Genomic DNA, 24,349 nt, shown 5'->3' with positions numbered 1-24,349 from the left:
GGATAGATCACGTGAGGTAGCACCGTGCTATTGGAACTCTTTGCTTTCAGTCAGTGGAGCCACCACCAGTTGGGAATGGCTTCCTTTAGAAAGCTGGTGAAAATGAGCCCATGTTTTACAAAACAAAAGCAGAATTACCTGGAAAACCTCATCAGGTCTGGCAGCATCGGTGGAGAAGAAAAGAGTTGACGTTTCGAGTCCTCATGACCCTTCAATAGAACTAGGTGAATCCAAGGAAGGGGTGAAATATAAGCTGGTTTAAGGTGTGTGTGGGGTGGGGGGGGTTTGGGTGGGGGGAGAGAAGTGAAGGGGGGGTGTGGTTGTAGGGACAAACAAGCAGTGATAGAAGCAGATCATCAAAAGATATCACAGACAACAGAACAAAACAACACAAAGGTGTTGAAGTTGGTGATATTATCTAAACGAATGTGCTAATTAAGAATGGATGGTAGGGCACTCAAGGTATAGCTCTAGTGGGGGTGGGGGGAGCATAAAAGATTTAAAAATATTTAAAAATAATGGAAATAGGTGGGAAAAGAAAAATCTATATAATTTATTGGAAAAAAACAAAAGGAAGGGGGAAGAAACAGAAAGGGGGTGGGGATGGAGGAGGGAGTTCAAGACCTAAAGTTGTTGAATTCAATATTCAGTCCGGAAGGCTGTAAAGTGCCTAGTCGGAAGATGAGGCACCCCCCACTAGAGCTATACATTGAGTGCCCTACCATCCATTCTTAATTAGCACATTCGTTTAGATAATATCACCAACTTTAACACCTCTGTGTTCTTTTGTTCTGTTGTCTGTGACATCTTTTGATGATCTGCTTCTATCACTGTTTGCTTGTCCCTACAACCACACCACCCCTCCACTTCTCTCCCCCCCACCCAACTCCCCCCCCGTCCCCTCCACACACACACCTTAAACCAGCTTATATTTCACCCCTTCCTTGGATTCACCTAGCTCTGTTGAAGGGTCATGAGGACTCAAAACGTCAACTCTTTTCTTCTCCGCCGATGCTGCCACACCTGCTGAGTTTTTCCAGGTAATTCTGTTTTTGTTTTGGATTTCCAGCATCCGCAGTTTTTTTGTTTTTATCTCCATGTTTTACAGAGTTCTTTGAAAAGGTCCAAGTTACATGCTGCCCACCTAGTCAGCATTCAAACCGGCAATCGTCTAAATTCTTCCTTAGCTGAGAGAGGTGAACAGAGTTGCTTTGGAGTGAGGATGATGCAACTGATGCTGGAAGCCCCAGAATGTATTCAATACCTGAGCCAGACAGGCTGCCAACACTCCAATGTGCTGTTGTCGATCAGCCAGCCTGCCTTACTAATGCCACTTGGACAGGTGGTCCAGCTGTTACTGGATGGGGGTTCTTCCACATAAGCTCTAGCTTACTCTGAGAACTCTGAAACCTGGAGTTTAGCACAGCTCTGCTGGGGGGGTTCACAAAGGTTCAACAGCATTACCCCTTACCTTCACTTTAGTGCTCTCACCACATTAACCCTATGTCTAAGCTGCCTGGGCTTTGCTAAGTGACGGCTTGTCATTGCAGGGATGCGGTGGATCTCTGTCCGTAGTTGAACAGCAAACTGCCAGAGGGTTAAACACCACAGACCCACTTTATGTTCCATTGAAGTAAAGGGCAGCAGGAAAAAAAGGGGATTTAAAGAAAGAGAGGGGCTGTGAATAGCTGAGGAAGTGTGAAATTTCGGAAAATTGCAAGGAACTGAGACAATTGGGAAAAACCGGAAGCCATATTGGGAAGGTAAAGGGGGTCTCAGAATGCAACATGAGATGTGACAAAGTGCAATGGGTGTACCAGCTCTGAGCAGAGAAAGAGGAGGTTGAAGCAGACACACGAACACCTTCCTCCCATCTGCCCTCCCTGGTTAGTGCTGTACCCAGGAAAGTGCCTCCTCCCAACTTGAGCATTAGTCCCTCAGGCTGAAAAATGGGACAGGGAGTTTCCTTTCTGCATGAGGTAGCGTAAGACCCTGGGCTTGATTTTTGCTACTGAGGTGGACCTGCCTCGGTTTAAAGGGCCCTGTTACAAACAATCTTCACCCCGGGAGGCAGGGACGGGACAGAATCAGGCCTGCCGACCCGGAAGTAGATCATAGGCAGCTCCATGAGCAGGCACGTGCCAAGGTGGGCTGGTTAGGAGGCCCATCTTGGTTCTCTGGGACTTTGCCCCCCATTGATTTAGAAGCTGTTAGGCCCTCTGGCCCTCACCCCTCACGCTGCCTCAAACCCCCCCACTGCCCCCAACCCCTCACATGGCCCTTGCATGGCAACTCATGCTCCTCACCCACCCATGTGCCCCCTCATATCCCCTGTGCCCCCTCATTTCCCCTTATTGCCCCTCAGACTCCCACACCTCCTCCATAGCCACTCCCTTGTGTCCACCTTGGGCAGACCTCAGGAACAAGGTAATAAATGTGATAAATCTTACCTGCTCTTCAAGACCATTTACGTCTACTTCATCAATTTGGTCTCCTTATTTAAGGGAGGATGTACATGTGTTGGAGGCGGTTCAGAGGAGGTTTACTAGATTGATGCCTTGAACGAGTGGGTTGTCTTATGAGAAAAGGTTAGACAGACTGGGCTTGTTTCCACTGGAGTTTAGAGAGGGAGGGGTGATTTGATTAAGAATGCAAGATCCCGACAGGATGGACTTGGAAAGGATGTTTCCTTTTGTTGGTGGGTCCAGAACTAGGGGTCACTGTTTTAAAATTAGGGGTTGCCCTTTTAGGACAGAGATGAGGAGAATTTTTTTCTCTCAGAGGGTTGTGTGACTTTGGAACTCTCTGCCTCAGAAGGTGGTGGAGGCGGGGTCACTGAATATGTTTAAGGTAGAGATGGATAGATTCTTGTTAGGCAAGAGAATCAAAGGTAGTCGGGGTTAGATGGGAATGTGGAAATCGAAACACAAGAAGATCAGTCGTGATTTTATTGAATGGTGGAGCAGGCTCGAGGGGCTGAATGGTCTACTCCTGTTCCTGGTTCATATGTTCTTATGTTCAATATGGAGATGGAAAAATCATAAACTTCTAACAATCTAAGGCAGCTCTCACTCATACACACTTGATAGTGAAAAGAAACTCCAATTTTTGAAACCCTTTGAAAGATTTTAAATCCCCTTCAAGTGTTCAATCTTTTATTAAAAAATAAACATACTTCTATTCAGTAACCACTTCAAAGACAGCTGATTCTCTAAAAGCCACTTTAAACTGTCAGTTGAAATGTGAAGTTAGCCTCCCCTGCTGACCTAATTGCTTTTGTAGCTTTTGAAACTCAGCCCAGCATTCTTAATGACCTCAGCTTTAATAGCAGTCCTTGGGAAATGTCAACAAAGAACTCTACTGAAACTGCAGGCACAGATGTTTTTATTCTAATCTACATCAGATGGCCTGTCAATCAAGATGCTCCAGAGGGTGCTTTTTTCACTCAACCTGATAGTTTCATCACCTGACCTCATCTCCTCTGGATTTCTTCCCTCCACAGCTTCTAACCTCATAGTCTCCCAACCTCGGACAGCCTGCTTCTACCTCCTACCCAAAATCCAAAAACAGGACTGTCCTGGTAGACCGATCGTGTCAGCCTGTTCTTGCCCCATGGAACTCATTTCTTCCTTTCTTGACTCTGTTCTCTCTCCCCTTGTCCAGTCTCTTCCCACCTACATTCATGATTCCTCTCACGCCCTACATCATATCAACAATTTCCAGTTCCCTGGCCCTAACTGCCTCCTCTTCACCATGGACGTCCAATCCCTCTACACCTCCATCCCCCACCAGGATGGTCTGAGGGCCCTTAGCTTCTTCCTCGAACAGAGGCCCAAACAATCCCCATCCACCACTACTCTCCTCCGTCTGGCTGAACTTGTTCTCACACTGAAAAATTTCTCCTTCAACTCCTCTCACTTCCTCCAAATAAAAGGTGTGGCTATGGGTACCCGCATGGGCCCCAGCTATGCCTGTCTCTTTATGGGGTATGTGGAACATTCCTTGTTCCAGTCCTACTCCGGCCCCCTTCCACAACTCTTTCTCCGGTACATCGATGATTACTTCGGTGCCGCTTCATGCTCTAGTCGGGACCTGGAAAAATTTATTAATTTTGCTTCCAATTTCCACCCCTCCATCATTTTCACGTGGTCCATCTCTGACACTTCCCTTCCCTTCCTTGACCTCTCTGTCTCAATTTCTGGTGATAGACTGTCCAACAATATCCATTACAAGCCTACCGACTCCCACAGCTACCTCGACTACAGCTCCTCACACCCCGCTTCCTGTAAGGACTCCATCCCATTCTCTCAGTTCCTTCACCTCCGTCGCATCTGTTCTGATGATGCTACCTTCAAAAACAGTTCCTCTGACATGTCTTCCTTCTTCCTTAACCGAGGCTTTCCACCCATGGTGGTTGACAGGGCCCTCAACCGTGTCCGGCCCATCTCCCGCGCATCCGCCCTCACATCTTCTCCTCCCTCCCAGAGACATGATAGGGTCCCCCTTGTCCTCACTTATCACCCCACCAGCCTCCGCATTCAAAGGATCATCCTCCGCCATTTCTGCCAACTCCAGCATGATGCCACCACCAAACACATCTTCCCTTCACCCCCTCCCGGTGGCATTCCGCAGGGATCATTCCCTCCGTGACACCCTGGTCCACTCCTCCTTCACCCCCTACACCTCATCCCCCTCCCACGGCACCTTCCCATGCAACCGCAGAAGGTGCAACACCTGCCCCTTTACTTCCCCTCTCCTCACTGTCCAAGGGCCCAAACACTCCTTTCAAGTGAAGCAGCATTTCACTTGCACTTCCCTCAATTTAGTCTCCTGCATTTGCTGCTCCCAATGCAGTTTCCTCTGCATTGGAGAGACCAAACGCAGACTGGGTGACCGCTTTGCAGAACACCTTTTGTCTGTCCGCAAGCATGACCCAGACCTCCCTGTCGCTTGCCATTTTAACACTCCACCCTGTTCTCTTGCCCACATGTCCGTCCTTGGCCTGCTGCATTGTTCCAGTGAAGCTCAACACAAACTGGAGGAAAAGCACCTCATCTTCCGACTAGGCACTTTACAGCCTTCCGGACTGAATATTGAGTTCAAAAACTTCAGACCGTGAACTTTCTCCTCCATCCTCACCTCCTTTCTGATCCCCATTTTTTCCATATTCATTTTTATTTTATCTTAATTTTTTAAAAAATGTCATTAATTTTTTTCTCTTCTCACTTATTTTCAGTATTATTATTTTTTACATTTAGTTCCATTTCATTCATTGTTTTATCCCCAGTTTTTAGCCCATTTTCAATCTTTCTTTCCACCACCGTCCCTTCCCGCACTCCACCCCCATCAGGGCCATCTGACACTGTCTAGAGCGCTTACCCTGGTCAGGCCATTATCACATTTTGCTTTCTTAATGTCACCACTTGCACCTCCTTTAGCCGGTACCACCACCATTAACAACTTTTTGACCTTTTGTTTATGACGTCTTTCGCAATCTCTCCTTTGCCCCCACCCATCACTGGCCTTCTATCTAGCTTCACCTGTCCCACCCCCTTACACAGTATATATTTCACCACATCTCTACCTCCCTTGAGATCTGAAGAAGGGTCATATGGACTCGAAACATTATCTCTGTCTCTCTTTCCACAGATGCTGTCAGACCTGCTGAGTTTTTTCCAGCATTTTTTGCTTTTGTTCCAGTTTTCCAGTATCCGCAGTATTTTGCCTTTGTGATGGTTGCAACCTGTATTTTTTCAAGTTTAAAGAGCTGTGTATTTTAAAAACCTCAGGTGATGGCACTTGCAGCGTTCCAGAACTTTAACAGCGCAGAAGGAGACCATTCAGCCCATAGACCGAAGGCAGCCTTCAGTGCTAATGTGGAGGCTGGTGGAGCACTGCCGAGGGGAATTGGGGCTGGTGTTTCTAGGCAACTGTACAGCCATAATGACATCTTGTTGTATCTAGTCTTAACAAGTTTGGCAAACGGGTCCTGCTGCAGGACTCTATTATTGATTTGAAATATTGAACAGAGGGCTGCAGGAAGTTAGCTTTGACTCGGTACGTGTCCAGCTGAAGAATGTGCTATCACGCTGCTGTACTCAGTGTCGCTGCAGTTGTATAGAGGTGAAAGCTGGGCAAATTGCATTGGGACCAGAATCTGCCGTTCATTAGACTTTGCCCTGTACGCTTCAGTTCAAACGTTGCTGGGCTTGTGAACTGACAACGAAACAACAAAGGGGAACAGGACCATCTGGGACCTCAGTGAACCTCGGGACGGACTGAATACCCCCCCTGAACCGATGGGATTAAAGGATTGACAGATAAACAGCAAGGAGTGAGAAGGAGGGTTAATTTGAGTTGGTGAATTCCTTGTCAAATCAAGTACAGCAAGAGAAATAGAGAGAGAGAAGAAACATTTGATAAGATAGAGAGAACAAAAGAGAAAGGAAAAGCAAAATTTAAAACAAAATGGCATTTTTAAAAGCTCATAAAATGAGAATGAAATGAGACGAATTATTCGTTTTCTGGCATTGACAGGCTGTCATTAACACTTATCACATCACTGAAAGGTCACTCACCCTGGTATTACTATTATTAAATTCCTGTGCGGGTTTAATGGCCGTTAATGTGTAGCTAGAGCAAGTTGTGAAAATAGAAACAGAGAGCTGGATGCTGCTCGTGCAGAGGTTAATGCTGGATGGATGTAACTCAAGAGAACAACTTTTAGGTACCTTTAATGGCGTATCTACTCCTGACCAGAGTGGCTGTACTGTTTATCCATAAATAACAGCAAGGGGCAAGAGCAAGCTCTGGCTCAATGCAAGTTCCAGCCCATCCTGCATTTTCTTAACTCTGTTTCTCTCTCCACAAGATGCTGTCGGACCTGCTGAGCTTTTCCAACATTTTCTGTTTCTGCACTTCTTTTTATTCCTTTCATGGGATGTGGGTGTCACTGATGAGGCCAGCATTTGTTGTCCATCCCTAATTGCCCTTGAGCTGAGTGACTTGTTAGTTCAGAGGGCAGTTAAGAGTCAACCACCTTGCTTTTCACATGTAGGCCAGACCAGGTAAGGACAGCAGATTTCCTTCCCTAAAGGGCATTAATGAACCGGATGGGTTTTTACAACAATTGCAAATAGTTCTTGAGACTAGCTTTATCATTCAGGATTTATTAGTGGCCATCTGCCGTGGTGGGATTTGAACCCATGTCCCCAGAGTATTAGCCTGGGCCTCTGGATTGCTAGCCCAGTGACAATCCCATTTTTAGAAGCTGTTAAGAGCTCTAAATTTAAATTATAAATAAGGAATTGTCGTTAGTTCACTGTCCCACTGCACCATGTCAACCTGGGTTACATTCCTGATTCCTCTCCCAACCTTCCTCACTCCAAGGTGAAAGCAGGGTCTCGCTGGCTGCCAGTGGTCATCCTGTTGCACGTTTCTTTCTCGTAAAGAATCGAATTGAAGTGGCACAAGACTTTTGCAAAGAAGACACATTTGTACATATCAAGTCACTGTGACAGATTACTGATTCCAATCCCTTTGATAAACTGTTATCATTTTTCAGACTTCAAGATTCCAAATCAGAACCTTTCTGCGTCTGAGGTGAAGGACGCTCGGCAGAAGCTGCAATGCTGCATGAAGTAACCAAACGTTTTAGAATTGCAGCGTCCTGGTCACTTACAGCCTCATAGTGTCAGACAAAGCTTCTAAAATGGACTGTGTGACTCCGCAATTCTGATTTGCTTCTCGCCTCGGTTTTGCAGCCATGAGATTTGATGGGCGTGGGTGGGGTGCGGTGAGTTTGGTGGGGTAATTCAGTTATGCAGAATGTTAAACTTATGTCCTGAGGTGAATTTTGCCCACAATGCATGGCTGTCTTTCAGCCAAGCGTTGATGGGCTGAATAACCTCGTCCGTGTTTCTGTGGTGACCGGAAGACAAGAACAGGGAAAAGCGGAAAATAATCACAACTTAACAAACTGAACTGGACTAGCCATATAAAAACTGTGGCTAAAGGAGCAGGTCAGAGGCTGGGAATCCTGTGGTGAGTAACTCACCTCCTGACTCCCCAAAGCCTGTCCACCATCTACAAGGCACAAGTCAGGAGTGTGATGGAATACTCCCCACTTGCCTGGATGAGTGCAGCTCCCACAACACTCAAGAAGCTTGACAACACCCAATACAAAGCAGCCCACTCGATTGGCACCCCTTCCATCACCCTAAACATTCACTCCCTCCACCACTCACGCACAGTAGCAGCAGTGTGTACCATCTACAAGATGCACTGCAGAAACTCACCAAGGCTCCTTAGGCAGCACATTCCAAACTCACAATCTCTACCATCTAGAAGGACAAGGGCAGCAGATAGATGGGAACATTAGCACCTGGAAGTTCCTCTCCAAGTCACTCACCATCCTGACTTGGAAATATATCATCGTTCCTTCACTGTCACTGGGTTAATATCCTGGAACTCCCTCCCTAACAGCACTGTGGGTGTACCTACACCACATGGACTGCAGCGGTTCAAGAAGACAGCTCACCACCACCTTCTCAAGGGCAATTAGGGGTGGGCAATAAATGCTGGCCCAGCCAGCAAAGCCTACATTCCAAGGACAAATTTTAAAAATGAAGCTTTCATTCTACCATGTCCTTCCTGTTCACAACAGTGGAGCACCCCATCCCTCCCTCTCCCCCAAACACGAGGTAGTCTGCAGGGGCCACCCATGTCAAAAAATTGACCAAGACAACAATTGCTTTGATTTTTCTCTGCAGAGGGGTCATTAGCAGGACTAGGTTTAGATCTCTCACTGGACAATAGGGCATCATTGAGTGGAGTGTTATAGATATCCTTGCAGATATCAGATACACTCCGTTTGGACTTAACTCAATACTTAGGTGTTGACACAGACTTCTTCAGTATCTGAGGAGTCGCGAATGGTGCTGAACATTGTGCAATCATCAGTGAACACCCCCACTTCTGACCTTATGATGGAAGGAAGGTCATTGATGAAGCAGCTGAAGATGGTTAGGCCGAGGACACTACCCTGAGGAACTCCTTCAGTGATGTCCTGGAGCTGAGATGACTGACCTCCAACAACCACAACCATCTTCCTTTGTGCTAGGTATGACTCCAACCAGCAGAGAGTTTTCCCCCTGATTCCCATTGACTCCAGTTTTGCTGGGGCTCCTTGATGCTACACTCGGTCAAATGCTGCCTTGATGTCAAGGGCAGTCACTCTCACCTCACCTCGGGAGTTCAGCTTTTGTCCATGTTTGAACCAAGGCTGTAACAAGGTCAGAAGCTGAGTGGCCCTGGCGGAACCCAAACTGAGCAGTTTATTGCTGAGTAAGTGCTGCTTGATAGCACTGTTGATGACCCCTTCCATTACTTGGCTGATGATTGAGTGGAGGCTGATGGGGCAGTAATTGGCCGGGTTGGATTTACCCTGCTTTTTGTGTTACTTGGGCAATCTTCCACATAGCCGGGTAGATGCCAGTGTTTTAGCTGTACTGGAACAGCTTGGCTAGGGGCGCAGCAAGTTCTGGAACACAAGTCTTAAGGGCACATACCCTTTGCAGTACCCGGTGCCTTCAGCCATTTCTTGATATCACATGGAGTGAATCGAATTGACTGGACACTGGCATCTATGATGCTGGGGACCTCCGAAGGAGGCCAAGATGGATCATCCACTTGACACTTCTGGCTGAAGGTTGTAGCAAAGACTTCAGCCTTATCTTTTGCACTGACATGCTGGGCTCCCCTGTCATTGAGGAGGGGGATATTTGTGGACCTTCCTCCTCGAGTGAGTTGTTAAATTCTCCACCACCATTCACAACTGGATGTGGCATTGCTATAGTTCAAACCTGAACATCCATGAGGCGCTGTGGGCCATCAGCAGCAGCAGAATTGTACTCGAACAAATCTGTAACCTCATGGCCCAGCATATCCCCCACTCTACCATTACCATTAAGCCAGCGGATCAACCCTGGTTCAATGAAGAGTGCAGGAGGGCATGTCAGGAGCAGCACCAGGCATACCTAGAAGTGAGGTGTCAACCTGGTGAAGCTGCAACACAGGAAGTGGGGAAAGTGAGCTTGAGAATGGGATGGAGATTAATATTTGTCAAGTGAGTGGCACTTTATTTCTGACTGAAGAACAGATGCCAATTAACTTGACCCTGACTATTCTCTACATTATTCTCTCCATAATAAAACGTGGACAAAATAAATTGAAAGCTCATATGTCAGGAGGGTGTGATTTCCTCATGACCTCTGCACTGTTGCCATCTGATAATGTGATGCCATGTGATTCGCTGCTCACAGTTACCAAGGGAGATTTTGGAAACTCCAGTGTCCAGTCATGATTGTTTTCCACAAAACAATAGGAGGATTATTAGAACGATCAGCTTGACAGGGTGTGAATCAAAGACATCCCACATTGAATTGAACCTCATACATCTCCAGACAAGCCAACCCCACCAATTCATAAATCAAGAGACAAAACCTTAAACATCAAAAAGATTTGGTGTAAAATCATGCCAAACCAATAAAGATTGACCTTTGGTTTGTAAATTTCATTGCTGGTTTATTTATTCTCTAGGTTAGAGCTCTTTGCAAAAATTATGGGTGGAATTTAATGCCCTCGCCTGTGGTGAGTTTGGTGATGGGGGTGTCATAGGTGGGTGGGTGGCAGGTGGAAGCTCCATTACCTCTCACCCTCACCCTGATTCAGTCCGTGGTAGGAAAGCTGTGGACTGTTTTCTCACTCTGCCACCAGTTGAAGCCCTTAAAGTGGGCAGTTAATGTGGAATAAAGCTGCTCATCCTGCAATACTGGGGTGGGGGGTAGGGGCAGGGTGCACACCATTGGGAGAGATTGACAAGCAAGTTGTTGGATCCCGGTCACAAGTTATTGGGACTTATGGATCCAGTTTGCACACTTGTTTTGGGGTGGCTGAGTTGGTACAATAGACAGAGTAGGTCAGTAGACACTTCTTAGGTGGAACACATTCTGTTTATTTAGAAAGGTATTCAACAGCTACGCTTGTCTCTACACTACAGATTCTAACTATAGACTACTGACCACTGAGGTAGCCCACACCACTCTTCTACTGGAAATTTAGATCATGTGATCTTCCATTATAACATCAGATTACCACACAAGTCCTGTCAGGTTTGCTTGAGGCCTCTCGGTGGTGAAGGGTGAGGAAGTGGGTCCCTCCTCTATGAAATTCAGCGTCCACTTGAGGGACCCAGTACCGGGAAGGGGAGCATCTGCAGAGAACCACCCCCTGCCCTTTTCTCCAGTGATGCCCTACCCAAAACTCCTGCCTCACACACGCTGTTCGTAATGTATATCAAAGAATTGGATGAGGGAACCAAATGCTGACGACGCAAAACTTGGTGGAATGTGAGTGATGAGAACGGTGTTAAGAGGCTTCAAGACAATTTGGACAAGTTAAGTGAGTGGCCAAATACATGGCAAATGCAGTATAATGTGGATAAGTGTGAAGTTATCCACTTTGGTAGAAAAAACAGAATGGCAGAGTATGGTTATAGATTGGGAAATGTGGATGTACAAAGGGACCTGGGTGTCCTTGTACACCAAGCACTGAAAGCAAGCATGCAGGTGCAGCAAGCAGTTAAGAAGGCAAATGGTATGTTGGCCTTCATTGTGAGAGGACTTGAGTACAGGAGCAAGGATGTCTTACTGCAGCTGTACAGGGCCTTGGTGAGACCACACCTGGAGTATTGTGTGCAATTTTGGTCTCCCTACCTAAGAAAGGATATACTTGCCATAGAGGGAGTGCAGCGGAGGTTCACCAGACTGATTTCTGGGGTGGCAGGATTGTTGTATGAGGAGAGATTGGGCCGACTAGGCCTGTATTCATTGGAGTTTAGAAGAATGAGAGGGGATCTCATTGAAATGTATAAAATTCTGATAGGGATGGACAAACTGGATGCAGGGATGACGTTTCCTCTGGCTGGGGGTCTAGAACAAGGGGTCACAGTCCCAGGATATGGGCTAAGCCTTTTAGAACTGAGATGAGGAGAAACTTCTCCACTCAGAGGGCGGTGAACCTGTGGAATTCTCTAACACAGAGGCTGTGTAAGCAGAGTCACTGAATATATTTAAGAAGGAAATAGATTTCTGGACTGTAAAGGTGTCAAGGAGTACGGGGAGAGAGCAGGAGTACGGCCTTGAAATAGTGAATCAACCAAGATCATATTGAATGTCGGAGCAGACTCGAAGGGCTGAATGACCTACTCCTGCTCCTAGTTTCTATATTCCTACGTACCTTACTCCCAGGACCTAACAATGATCCCTGGTGAAGGCCCAAGTGTATTACTAGCAGCAGCCACCACCAGCCTCTGATTAGCCAAAAGCACTCGGGGGTGGGATTTCCACCCTACTGAGGGAAGTGGAGCAAATAGAAGCCCCCCATGGAGCCTTGATCTCCAGTGACAGGATTCTCACTGCCAACTAGACACTTAATTCCATGAGGGCTCCCGGAGATCAGGTCAGCGGTGGTCCCAACAATCTTGGTGATGGATGTTGGGTTCCCTCCAGCCTGTAGACACGGAGAGACACCACCAGAGAGAGAGTAATGCCCATGGAGAAAGTGAAGCAGCATGGGACAGCTGGAGAGAAAGAGAGAGAGGGCGAGTAAGAGAACTAGGCAGATGGAGAGATAGGCTGTAGATGAGTGACTGACTGTCAGATAACTGACTTTGTCTTGTGTCCTCTGCGCAGTGTGAGAGCGTGGTGCTGGAAAAGGTTCCAGACATGAGCGAATGATTCAAAGATTGGATGGTGTTGGATTTTATAGGGTGAAGGGGTGAGCTGTACTTGGGCACAAAAGAGGAAGCAGAGAGAAGGGTTGCTGATGTGGAGCAGGGGTTTATGAGGTGGATGGACTTTCAGTTTTACAGGCCGTTCTCTCTGACAGTATCAAACCAATGATTCTGTGTAATGATGCTGTTCCATGTGCAGAAGCTCTTGTAAAAGCAATCACTCCGGTTTTGGATGCTTGTGAAAAGTTGTGGGATCTCAGGGTTCACTTGTCAGGTGACAACAGAAACTTAATTTCCCTCACAAATCATGTGATAAATTTGTGGGAGTTGGCAAGTCTGCATCATCAGATCGCCATCATCGAGAGGTTATTGTCTGGGGTACGGAGATTTACAATGCCAGGATCTTCATGCAATAACTGACAAACTACTAGCCACAAGTTATGTGGAATTACAGAGAATACTTTTAATTTATTATGTCACGGGATGTGGATGTGCTGGTAGCATTTATTGCCCATCCCTAGTTGCCCTTGAGAAGGTGGTGGTGAGCTGTCTTCTTGAACCACTGCAGTCCATGTGGTGTAGGTACACCCACAGTGCTGTTAGGGAGGGAGTTCCAGGATTTTGACCCAGCGACAGTGAAGGAACAGTCGATATATTTCCAAGTCAGGATGGTGAGTGACTTGAAGGGGAACTTCCAGGTGGTTGTGTTCCCAATTATCTGCTGCCCTTGTCCTTCTAGATGGTAGTGGTCGTGGGATTGGAAGGTGCTATCTAAGAAGTCTTGGTGAATTCCTGCAGTGCATCTTGTAGATGGTACACACTGCTGCTACTGTGTGTCGGTGGTGGAGAGAATGAGTTTGTGGATGTGGTGCCAATCAAGTAGGCTGCTTTGTCCTGGACAGTGTCGAACTTCTTGAGTTGTGAGAGCTGCACTCGTCCAGGCAAGTGGGGAGTATTCCATCACACTCCTGACTTGTGCCTTGTAGATGGTGGACAGGCTTTGGGGAGTCAAGAGGTGAGTTACCCATCTTAGGATCCTAGCCTCTGACCTGCTCTTATAGTCACAGTATTTATATGGCTGGTCCAGTTCAGTTTCTGGTCAATGGTAACCCCCAGGATGTTGATAGTGGGGGATTCAGTGATGGTAATGCCATTGAACATCAAGGGGCAATGGTTGAATTCTCTCTTGTTGGAGACGGTCATTGACACTTGTGTGGTGCAAGTGTTACTTGCCACTTTTCAGCAAAGCCTGGATACTGTCCAGGTCTTGCTGGAAATGGACATGCACTGCTTCAGTACCTGAGGATTCACTGAACGCTGCTTGAGTACACATAGTGTTTAAAATGGGGGTTAGGTGAGGCGGGGGAGGGCACTATAAATTAATTAAGAAAAATAAACTTAATTAACACAATAAATATGAGTGTGAATAGTATGGTGTGTCATGGCTGCAGGGAACCCCTGGATGCCACTTCAATCTGTGGCAACCACATCTGTAGTAAGTATCTGTGGCTTGAGGAGCTTCAGCTCGGAGTTAATGAGCTGGAGGCCGAGCTGACATTGTAATGCATTGGGAGGGGGAAGGTTACCTGGACACTGTTCCAGAAGGCAGAGCTCCAGGTCCACAGTGTCAAGACCCTACGGACTTTACCCTTTATTTTATAACGCCAATCTTCCAAAGCCCATCTCTGCAGAGAGATTCTGTCTGTTTGTCTGTGTGCACAAGCGCGGGTGTGTGTGTGTGTGTGTGTGTACTGGGGGAATTCTTTAGGAAGAGATAGATAGTTATACTTCTCAGTTACAACTGTGTCTTAACCAGTACTTGCAACTTGTTAAAAGAAGTTCTTTTTTTAAATAAATGAAATCATTCTGAGTTTTTGAAAGAAACCTGGTTAGAGTTTCTTTTCATCTGGGTATTAGAGGTATGGGTACACAATGGCCATTTCGGTGAGAAAATTAAACATTTAAATTAATGCCACAGCCTGTGGAGTCATGAGGCTGGATAATTCGTGCACTCCCCCTGGCCCTAACAACTAGCCTAAATATTGGGGAAATGGGGGCTGTACTGTTGGAACTGACTTCACCTGAACCGTGCCAGACCAGTGTTCTAGTGAGCTGTTTAACTAGGGAAATAAAGAGAAATAAACTAAATAGGTGGGGGGGGGGGGGTTGGTGTTGGTGGCAAAGGGATCACGTAGGGGAAAATTGAGTAAATTAGAGGGAAATGACAAGACAATAGATCAAGGTAGCAATAAAGGTGATGATAATCAGAGTGCGGCAGGAAGGGACAGTGATTGCAAACTTTAGAGTGTGTCAGCAGATAGAGTCAGAGTTTACAAAAAAATGTTTAACATCTGAATTGAGGGCTCTGCATCTGAATGCCTGCAACATTCACAACAAAACAGCTGAATTGTCAGCTCAAATAGAAATTCATATGTGGGATCTTATAGCCATCACAGAGACATGGTTACTAGGAAACCAAAACTCGGACCTGAGTATCCAAGGGTATGTGACATTCAGGAAGGACAGGAAGCTAGGAAAGGTGGTGGGGTAGCTCTGTTACTTAAAGAGGCCAGTAGTACTAGAGTGAGAGATTATCTAAAAATCAAGATGCAGGATCAGTTTGGGTGGAACCAAGAAACAACAAGGGGCAGAAAACATTGGTGAGAGTTGTTTATAGGCAACCAAACAGCAGTGGTAATGTAAATCATGGTATAAATCAGGGAATTAGAGGTGTTTGGGTACTACAATAATCGTGGGGGATTTCAATCTACATATAAACTGGGGTAAACCTAATTAGTACTAATTTTGTGGGGGACGAGTTCTTGGACTGTAAGTGAGATGGTTTTTTAGAACAGTATGCTGAGGAAGCAACTAGGGAATGGGTTATTTTAGATCTAGTATTGTGCAATGAAAAAGGGCTAGTTAATAATCTTGTTGTAGAGGAGCCTTTAGGAAAAAGTGACTATAATGTGATAGAATTTTACATTAGTTGGAAGTAGTTCAATTACAAACTAGGGTCTTAAATCTAAACAAAGGAAATTATGAAGGTACGAGGGACAAATTGGCTATGGAGGATTGGGAAAATACGTTAAAGAGTGTGAGGGTAGACAGGCAATGGCTAACATTTAAAGAATTAATACAAAGTTTACAACAAAAATACATTCCTTTAATGCACAAAAACTCAGAAAGGAAAAAGTGTTCCAATTGTGGATAATGAAACGGAAACAAGGACTGCACTAGATCAAAGGAAGAGGCAGATAAATTTGCCAAAAAGAATTGAAAGCCTCAGAATTGGGGGCATTTTGGAATTCTGCAAAGGAGGATCAAGAAAAAGATCAAGGGGGAAATAGAATATGAGGGTAAGCTTGCAAGAAACTTAAAAATGGATAATAAAATTTCTATGGGTATGTAAAAAGGATAAGATTAGCAAAAACAAATTGGATCCATTACAAGTGGGGTCAGGAGAATTTATAATGGGGAATAAGGAAATGACAGAGAAACTAAACAAATACTGTGGGTCTGTTTTCACAAAGGAAAACACTAAAAACCTGTAGGGGTTGGTGGTGTGAGTCAGTTTCACCTCTGACTTCTGAGCGGTCCGAATCGCTTCCACTCCCTGGGTTCTAGACCTTGGACATATTTGGGGGTTGTGACAAAGCGCAGCAGACAACTGGTTTTGGTGCAAGAAAAACTGAGTTTGTTGAAATCACAAATGAATTATAACATTAGACTTACATTGAGGTTATACAGACTTACAAAGTACACTTAGTTAAGAATGGGGAACACACGACATAATGAGGGAAAAATCACGCTACTAATCCCCTTACCCTTGTCCCACCCCCAAAACCTAACTAAATTGAACTAGGAGAGGTCAGGGATCATGCTCACCAACCCAGGGTTCCTTTACAGTTCGAAACCCAGCCAGGTAAGCCGGTTGCAGTTTTGGGGGACGCTCTTTGTGTCCTCTGGGACCTGCCGTCCCCACGTTGTCCTGGTCTGTGGAATCTGCAAAGGTTCTTCAGTTGGGTGGAGGATGTGGTTGTGAGTGATCGATCTTCGTGGAGGGCTGCAACTGTGGTCTTGGTGTCTTAAAACCTCCAGATCTTCTTGCTTAAACTCTGTTTCAACTGCTCCCAACTGCTCACTGCCTGCTAGCTGGTTTCTCTCCCCCTCTCGTAACTGACCGGGCCAGTTATCTTTCCAATTTCTTATCGGAATCCAAATCAAGGTTCGTTCTTTGTTCGGCTTCCTTGTGTGATTGTAGTCTCGTTGTTTTTAATGGGCTCGCATGATGTTTATCCTTGTCTTCCTGTCAGGTAACTAGTTTTGAACTGAAAGCTATTGTATGTGTGGAGTATTGATGGTTCACATAATTGAATTGATTGTGCCTTCCTGCCTTAGTAGTTAGCAGTGATTATTTATGCAACATTTTGATGGGCTTCGGTTTCTTGTGAGGTGAAGTCTTTCTCTGGGTTGACTGTATTAAAGGGAAGAATGCGTATTCTGTCTCCTCTCATTGACTGGTTTCAGGCAAAACAATCCACACTGCACTCAATAAGCCCAGCATGTGCAGTCTTCATCGGCCCAGCCTCCTGTCTGCAGGGTTTCACACTTAACTCTGCAGTTTAAAAGTCCAAAAGTCATATCCTTGATGATATGAAAAATGTGGGAATTTTGAGGACCCTTCAAACCTCCCAGAAATAATGGAGAATCAAGGGTCTAGTGTAAATGAGGAAGTGTTAAGATATTAATATAACATTAGATATTAATATCAGGAAAAACGTATGCGGCACCTTGCAAGAACTTGCGTGTTAGGGATTTTGTCCCGTCACTTGACATTGCAGATAGAGCTTAGAACATCAAAGGTGGAATGCACCAAGTTGCATTACGTGATGGTACTAGGTCCTCCATGTTTCACAGCCGTGGAGAAGTGATGTGAGAACCAGGGCCTTGTAGACTTTGGAGAGAGAATGGGGTTTGTCTCAAAACACAGATCAAAGCCTCTGGGTGAGCCTACTGAACGCTGAGCTGGCTTTAGTCATGTGGAGAGTCTCAGCGTAAGGGTCATTTAGGACTGAGTTGAGGAGAAATTTCTTCACTCAAAGTGTTGTGAATCTTTGGAATTCTCTATTTCAGTGAGTTGTGGATGCTCCATTGGAAAATATTTGAGGATGAGGTAGATTTTTGGTCCTTCATGGAATCAAGGAAAATGGCAAGTGACAGGAAAATGGAGTTGAAGCTGAAACTCAGCCATGATTGTATAGAATGGTGAGCAGGCTCGATGGGCTGAATGTGCTACACCTGCTTCCATTTCTTATGTTCTTATGAAGGGCAATTCATATCCAATGTGGTGGTGTTGGAGAGGATGTTCCCAAGATAGCAGAGCCTCTGAACTGAGTTGAGGGGTGCACTGTTAACTGTGACAATGTGATCTTGGAGTTTGTGTATTATGTGGCCATATATATTGCACCTTTCATGGTGAAAAGGGCTTTTCTCCCATCAGCTCCCAGAGGCTTTGTCATTTTCCTTCTTGAAGGTAAACTGTAAAGCAGGTAGCACCTTGTCCACAGGTGTGAGACACAAAATGATCAATAACCAGGGGGCATAGATTTAAGGTGAGGGGCAGGAGGTTTAGAGGGGATGTGAGGAAGAATTTTTTCACCCAGAGGATGGTGGGAATCTGGAACTCACTGCCTGAATGGGTGGTAGAGGCAGAAACACTCATAACATTTAAGAAGTATTTGGATGTGCACTTGCGATGCCATGGCATACAAGACTATGGGCCTAGTGCTGGAAAATGGGATTAGAATAGTTAGGTACTTGTTTGACCAGCGCAGACTCGATGGGCTGAAGGGCCTTTTTCTGTGCTGTAGACCTTTATGACTCTTTGAAAAAGTACTTCCTGTGTTTGTTTGTTATATTCTGTTTTCAAGATGAGCTCTGTTTTAATGTATAATAACGTTTTATTTTCTCAGGTTAGTGATGGTGTTTTCTCAGGAAACCTGAAGCTTTTAAAATGACAGGCGACCAAAACCCCCTGGAAACGTGGGTCGATGCCACAACTCACGCCCTGTGCATTAACTCCGAGAAACCAAAGGAAGGACAGGCTACGAAGATCCTTAAAGTCTGTTTCTGCAGTAACACCAGTATCAACCTTGGCAAAAACTTCAAGTTAGTAAAATGCAACCACACAACAGAAATCAGGGTAAGGTTCAATAACTGATTCTCTTACAAAGATTTACAAATACGTTACCAGAATTGAGGGGATGCAACTACCAGGAAAGATGCAACAGGCAGGGATTCAGTTCCCTGGGGACGAGAAAACAAAGAGGTGACCTGATAGAGGGCTTTAAAATGATGAAAGGGTTTGATAGGATGGATGTGGCAAAATTGTTTCCACTTGTGAGCCAGTCTTAAATACAGTGGCCATTTTTATAAAAAATAATCACTAATGGATCAAAAATTGAATTTAGGAGGAAGTTGTTTACACAGGGAGTGGTGAGAACATGGAACTCACTGTCACCGGGAATGGCTGAAGCTAATGGATATGACGCATGAGAAGGGAGGTTTGTTGAGGCCGTGAGGGACTAAGGGAGGAAAGGATCGTGTGACAGGGAGGTCAGCGATTAGAGTGGGAGGCTAGTGTGGAATGTGAACACTGGTACAGACCTGCTCTGGCTGGACATTCGATGGAATGTAATTTTGCCACCAGGACCTGTTCAGTAACTATACTGGTGCCAAATTAAAAAGAAGATGAGGTATCTGTTGCTCATCCTTCCACACTTACCGATTTTGCAAACATGTACAATTCTTTAATAGAAACATAGAAACTAGGAGCAGGAGGAGGCCATTCAGCCCTTCGAGCCTGCTCCATTCATTCAATATGATCATGGCTGATCCTCTATCTCAACGCCATATTCCCACTTTCTCTCCATCCCCCTTGATGCCCTAATATCTAAAATATTATCAATTTCTTTCTTGAATATACTCAGTGACCCGGCCTCCACAACCTCTGTGGTAGAGAATTCCACAGGTTGACCACCCTCTGGGTGAAGAAATGTTTCCTCATCTCAGTCCTAAATGACCTGCCCCACATCCTGAGACTGTGGCCCCTGGTTCTAGACTCCCCATCCAGGGGAAACATCCTCCCTGCATCTAGTCTGTCTAACCCTGTTAGAATTTTATACATTTCAATCAGATCCCCTCTCATTCTTCTAAACTCCAGTGAATACAGGCCCAGTCGAACCAATCTCTCTTCATACGACAGTCCTGCCATCCCCGGTATCAGCCTAGTGAACCTTCGCTGCACTCCCTCTATGACAAGTATATCCTTTCTTAGGTAGGGAGACCAAAACTGCATGCAATACTCCAGGTGTGGTCTCACCAAGGCCCTGTGTAACCGCAGTAAGACATCCCTACTTCTGAACTCAAATCCTCTTGCAATGAAGGCCAACATCCCATTTGCCTTCCTAATTGCTTGCTGCACCTGCATGTTTACTTTCATTGACTGGTGTATGGGGACACCCAGACCCCTTTGTACATCCACATTTCCCAATATATCACCAGTTAAATCATACTCTGCCTGTCTCTTTTTCACACAGAAGCATATAACTTCACATTTTTCCACATTATACTGCATCTGCACTGTGTTTGCCCCCACACACAACTTGTCTAAATCACCCTGAAGCCTCCTTGTATCCTCCTCACAACCCCGCCCACTTTTGTGTTATCAGCAAACTTGGAAATATTGCATTTGGTTCCCTCATCCAAGTCATCTATATATATCATGAGTAGCTGGGGCCCACGCACTGGTCCCTGCGGTACCCCATTAACCTACCACCTGGAAAAAGACCCATTTATTCCCATTCCCTGTGTCCGGTCTGTCTTGAAATCCAAATACACCACATCCACTGGTTCCCCTTGTCTATTCTATTAGTTACATCCTCAAAAATCTCCAGTGGATTAGTTAAGTACGATTTCCCTTTCATAAACCCATGCTGAATTTGCCTAATCCCATTAATGCTTTCCAAGTGTTCTGTGACCACATCTTTTATAATAGACTCTAGCATTTCCTTAATACTGATGTTAGGCTAATTGATCTGCAATTCTCTGTTTTCTCTCTCCCTCCATTTTTAAATAGTGGGGTTACATTTACCACCCTCCAATCTGTAGGAACTGCTCCAGAGTCTATAGAATTTTGGAAAATGATCTCCATTGCATCCAATATTTCCAGGGTCACTTCCTTTAGTACTCTGGGATGTAGGTTATCAGGCCCTGGGAATTTTTCAGCCTTTAACCCCAATAATTTCTCCAGCACCATTGTTTTTTTACTAATACTGATTTTCTTCAATTCCTCCCTCTCACTAGACTCTTGGTTCCCTAACATTTCTGGGAAATTATTTGTCCTCTTTTGTGAAGTTAGAACCAAAAGATGTGTTCAATTCTTCTGCCATTTCTTTGTTCCCCATTATAATTTCCCCCGTTTCTGTTTGTCTTTGCTAATCTTTTTCTCTTCACATATTTATAGAAGCTTTTACAGTCAGCTTTTATGTTCCCTGCAAGTTTACTCTCATACTCCATTTTCCCCTTCTTGATCAATCTTTTTATTCTAAACTGCTCCCAATCCTCAGGCTTGCTGCTTTTTCTGGCAATTTTATAGACCCCTCGTTGGATCTAATATTATCCCTAATTTCTTTTGTAAGCCATGATTAAGCCACCTGTCCTGTTTTATTTTTGTGCCAGATAGGAATGAATCATTGTTGTAATTCATGCATACAATCCTTAAATATTAGCTTTTGCCTATCCACTGTCATCCATTTTAGTAAGGTTCTCCAATCCATCATTGCAAACTCGTGCCTCATATCCTCGTAGTTTCCTTTATTTAGATTCAGGACCCTAGTTTCAGTTCCAACTTCTTCACTCTCCATCCTAATGAACAATTCTATCGTTTTATGGTCGCTCTTCCCCAAGGGACCCCGCACAACAAGATTGTTAATTAATCCTTTCTCATTGCACAATACCCAGCCTAGGATAGCCTGCTCTCTAGTTGGTTCCTCAATATATTGGCCATAAAACCATCACATACACACTCCAGGAAATCTTCCTCCACAGTATTATTGCTCGGTATTAGTATTATTCCTTCCATTTGAAAAACAAACGGTCGCTTAGTAGTACAGAATTGAGTAGTGCTGGAAAAAGAGACATACTATCAAAACTTTCATCTTACACTTACCAGGACGGTTCACAAGAAATACTAACAGTAAAGAGAACAACAATTTACACTGCAATTTAAGATTATCTGTTGGGCTCATAGTGTGACTCACTTATGCATGCTAGAAGCCATATATATTCACAAACAAGACCCTGTCCTTTACAGACAGAGGAGCATGTCCACACTTTGCATCTTTTTCAACTAAACAAAAGCTTGGGGGCAGTCATTCCCTGCTTCATTCCCCATGGCAATGCCTTGACCAATCAGAGTCAATCTGGCTTGGTTTTAATTTGAACAATAACCTGGCAGTTAACTGTTCCCTGCTGCATTCTCCATGGCGGTAGCTCTACCAATGAGAGTTTACTTGTTAACCAATCAGCATTCTTCTCATGCAGTATAAATTGTTGTTCCCTTTTACTGTCAGTAATTTCTTGTGAGCTGTCCTGATGCGTGCAAGCTTAGATAGCATGCCTCTGTTTTCAGCAATTTTAAAAACAGTTATTTTCTTATAGTCCATATACAACCCCTGGTCACTGACCGTCCCCAGTCACTGACTGTCCCCGGTCATTGACTCTCCCCTGTCATTGACTCTCCCCACCCATTTATTTCCCTCCCACAGCCTGTGTACATTCTTCCAAATGGTGAAATGGCAGTGAAATGGAACTAAGATGATAAGTAGTTTTTCACAAAGAGGGCACAGGTGCAATGAGCTGCAAGTTGCTGTAGAGTTCTTATCTTGTAATTGCAACATCCTTAATTCCAAATGAGTTTACAACATAAGCTCAGAATGACCTGTTCATCACCTCTGTAGTTCCAAAGGAATTTGCAGAACAATTACAGAATGATCTGACCTTTAGCATAAATGATGTTAATGGTTCTTTCCAAAACATAGGCCAGGACTTTTGGTGCCCACCAGTGTGGGGTGTGTTCAGTGGGCTGAGCGGACAATGTGACACGATCGGTTTCACCATGACGTGAAACCAGTTCCTGATGGTCCGCTCAGCCTGCTGATGGTGGCCACGTTCTCCACCGTCGGACATCGAGAACCTCATTGTCATACATCAGCGCACCAGCCGGAATTGTCTCCCGCTGCTAGATCATCCACCCACATCGGCAGGAAAACACGCTGGTGTAGAACACGTCTTGACAACTGTGACGTGCAGAAGTCGGGACTTACCCACCAGAGCCTTGCTCACATCGCGGACATGAAGGAGCAGAAGATTCTGGAGCTCGACACCAACAGCACATTGGAGAACGCCCATGGCATGATGGGTGGATTCACATGGACTTGGCTCCACCTCGAAGCAGATCACAGAAGTTGGAAAGTCACCGTTGATGCTCCCAACAGATGATTGAGTGGGCGGAGAGGAAGGTCTAGGATCGGCTGGGAGAGGAAGAGGTGTTGGGGGGCTGAGGTTGGGAGGGGGCGGAATGAAGGTGTCAGGATTGGGCCAAGTTGGGAGGCGGGGGAAATGAAAGTGTCAGGAGGGGAGGTTCTGGGGAGGGAGAACTGGGGAGGAGAGGGTAATGGGGGAGAAGATGGGAACCGGGGAGGTAGGTGTAAGGGGGTATGGGAGGTGCAAAGGATGGAATGTGAAGAGGGAGGGTGTCCAGGGGGGAGAAGTGAGTGTGGAGAGGGGAGGGAGTAAGGGTGGAGGAAGAAGTGAGACTGGAGGAAGAGGTAGGGATGGAGGATGGAGTCGGGGGAGGTGGACTATGGGTGGCGGAAGAGGAAAGAGTGGAGGAAGGAGTCAGGAAGGAGGCGGGACTAAGCAGGGGGGGAGTCTGGCCAGGGGAGGTGGAAGGGCTTCGGGGGGAAGGAGTGGGAATTGGAGAAGGGTGGTGAAGGGGCGTGGACAGGAGTGGATATGCCCGTGAACGTGCATGGGAGGGGTCGGATAAGCCATGTCTGCCTCTTGGGAGCGAACAGAGGTTGTCCGTACTATGGAGGAAGGGTGAGAATGACCAAGGGCAGAATGAGGCGGTAGGGTAGGAGGGCGAGGGTTTGATGGAAGCGACAGAAGGTATGGTGAGGGTGGTGTTGGGGAACTGGAGGATCCTGGGAATGGGAAGGAGGAGGTTGGGGAGATGAATGTGGATGGGAGTGAGATTTTCAGGAAGGAAAGGAACATGCATGTTCACCTGGACATCCACGAAGGAAAAGCATTGGGGCTGGTAGGTAACGGAGGGGAGGCGGAATCTGATGCCAGTGGGGGGGGTCAACTGTGATGGGGGAAAGAAAATGGCTGACTGGGGGAGGGTAAAGGACAGGGAGCGAAAGTAAAACCGAACTAGCACCATGCTGTCCAAATCAAAAGTAAAACGAGAGTCGTGGTGGGAAAGAT

At 45.7% G+C, this 24,349-nt stretch overlaps 1 protein-coding gene across 5 annotated transcripts in view; it reads left to right on the top strand.

The window, feature by feature from the left end:
- The window catches only part of ptk2ba (protein tyrosine kinase 2 beta, a), a 225,795-nt gene that overhangs the window by 83,709 nt on the left and 117,737 nt on the right, over positions 1-24,349 (top strand). For all 5 annotated transcript variants that reach the window (XM_041174678.1, XM_041174712.1, XM_041174692.1 and 2 more), the window contains one exon: positions 18,769-18,998. In XM_041174678.1, the coding sequence (XP_041030612.1) occupies positions 18,810-18,998 (189 nt within the window). In that variant the 5' untranslated portion in view covers positions 18,769-18,809. Of the gene's footprint in view, positions 1-18,768; positions 18,999-24,349 lie in introns of those variants that run through there.

This window comes from Carcharodon carcharias, chromosome 2 (genome assembly GCF_017639515.1).
Source record: "Carcharodon carcharias isolate sCarCar2 chromosome 2, sCarCar2.pri, whole genome shotgun sequence".
NCBI lineage: Eukaryota > Metazoa > Chordata > Chondrichthyes > Lamniformes > Lamnidae > Carcharodon > Carcharodon carcharias.
The sequence above is the reverse complement of the archived record's forward strand: the minus strand, read 5'-3'. Positions and strand labels throughout refer to the sequence as shown.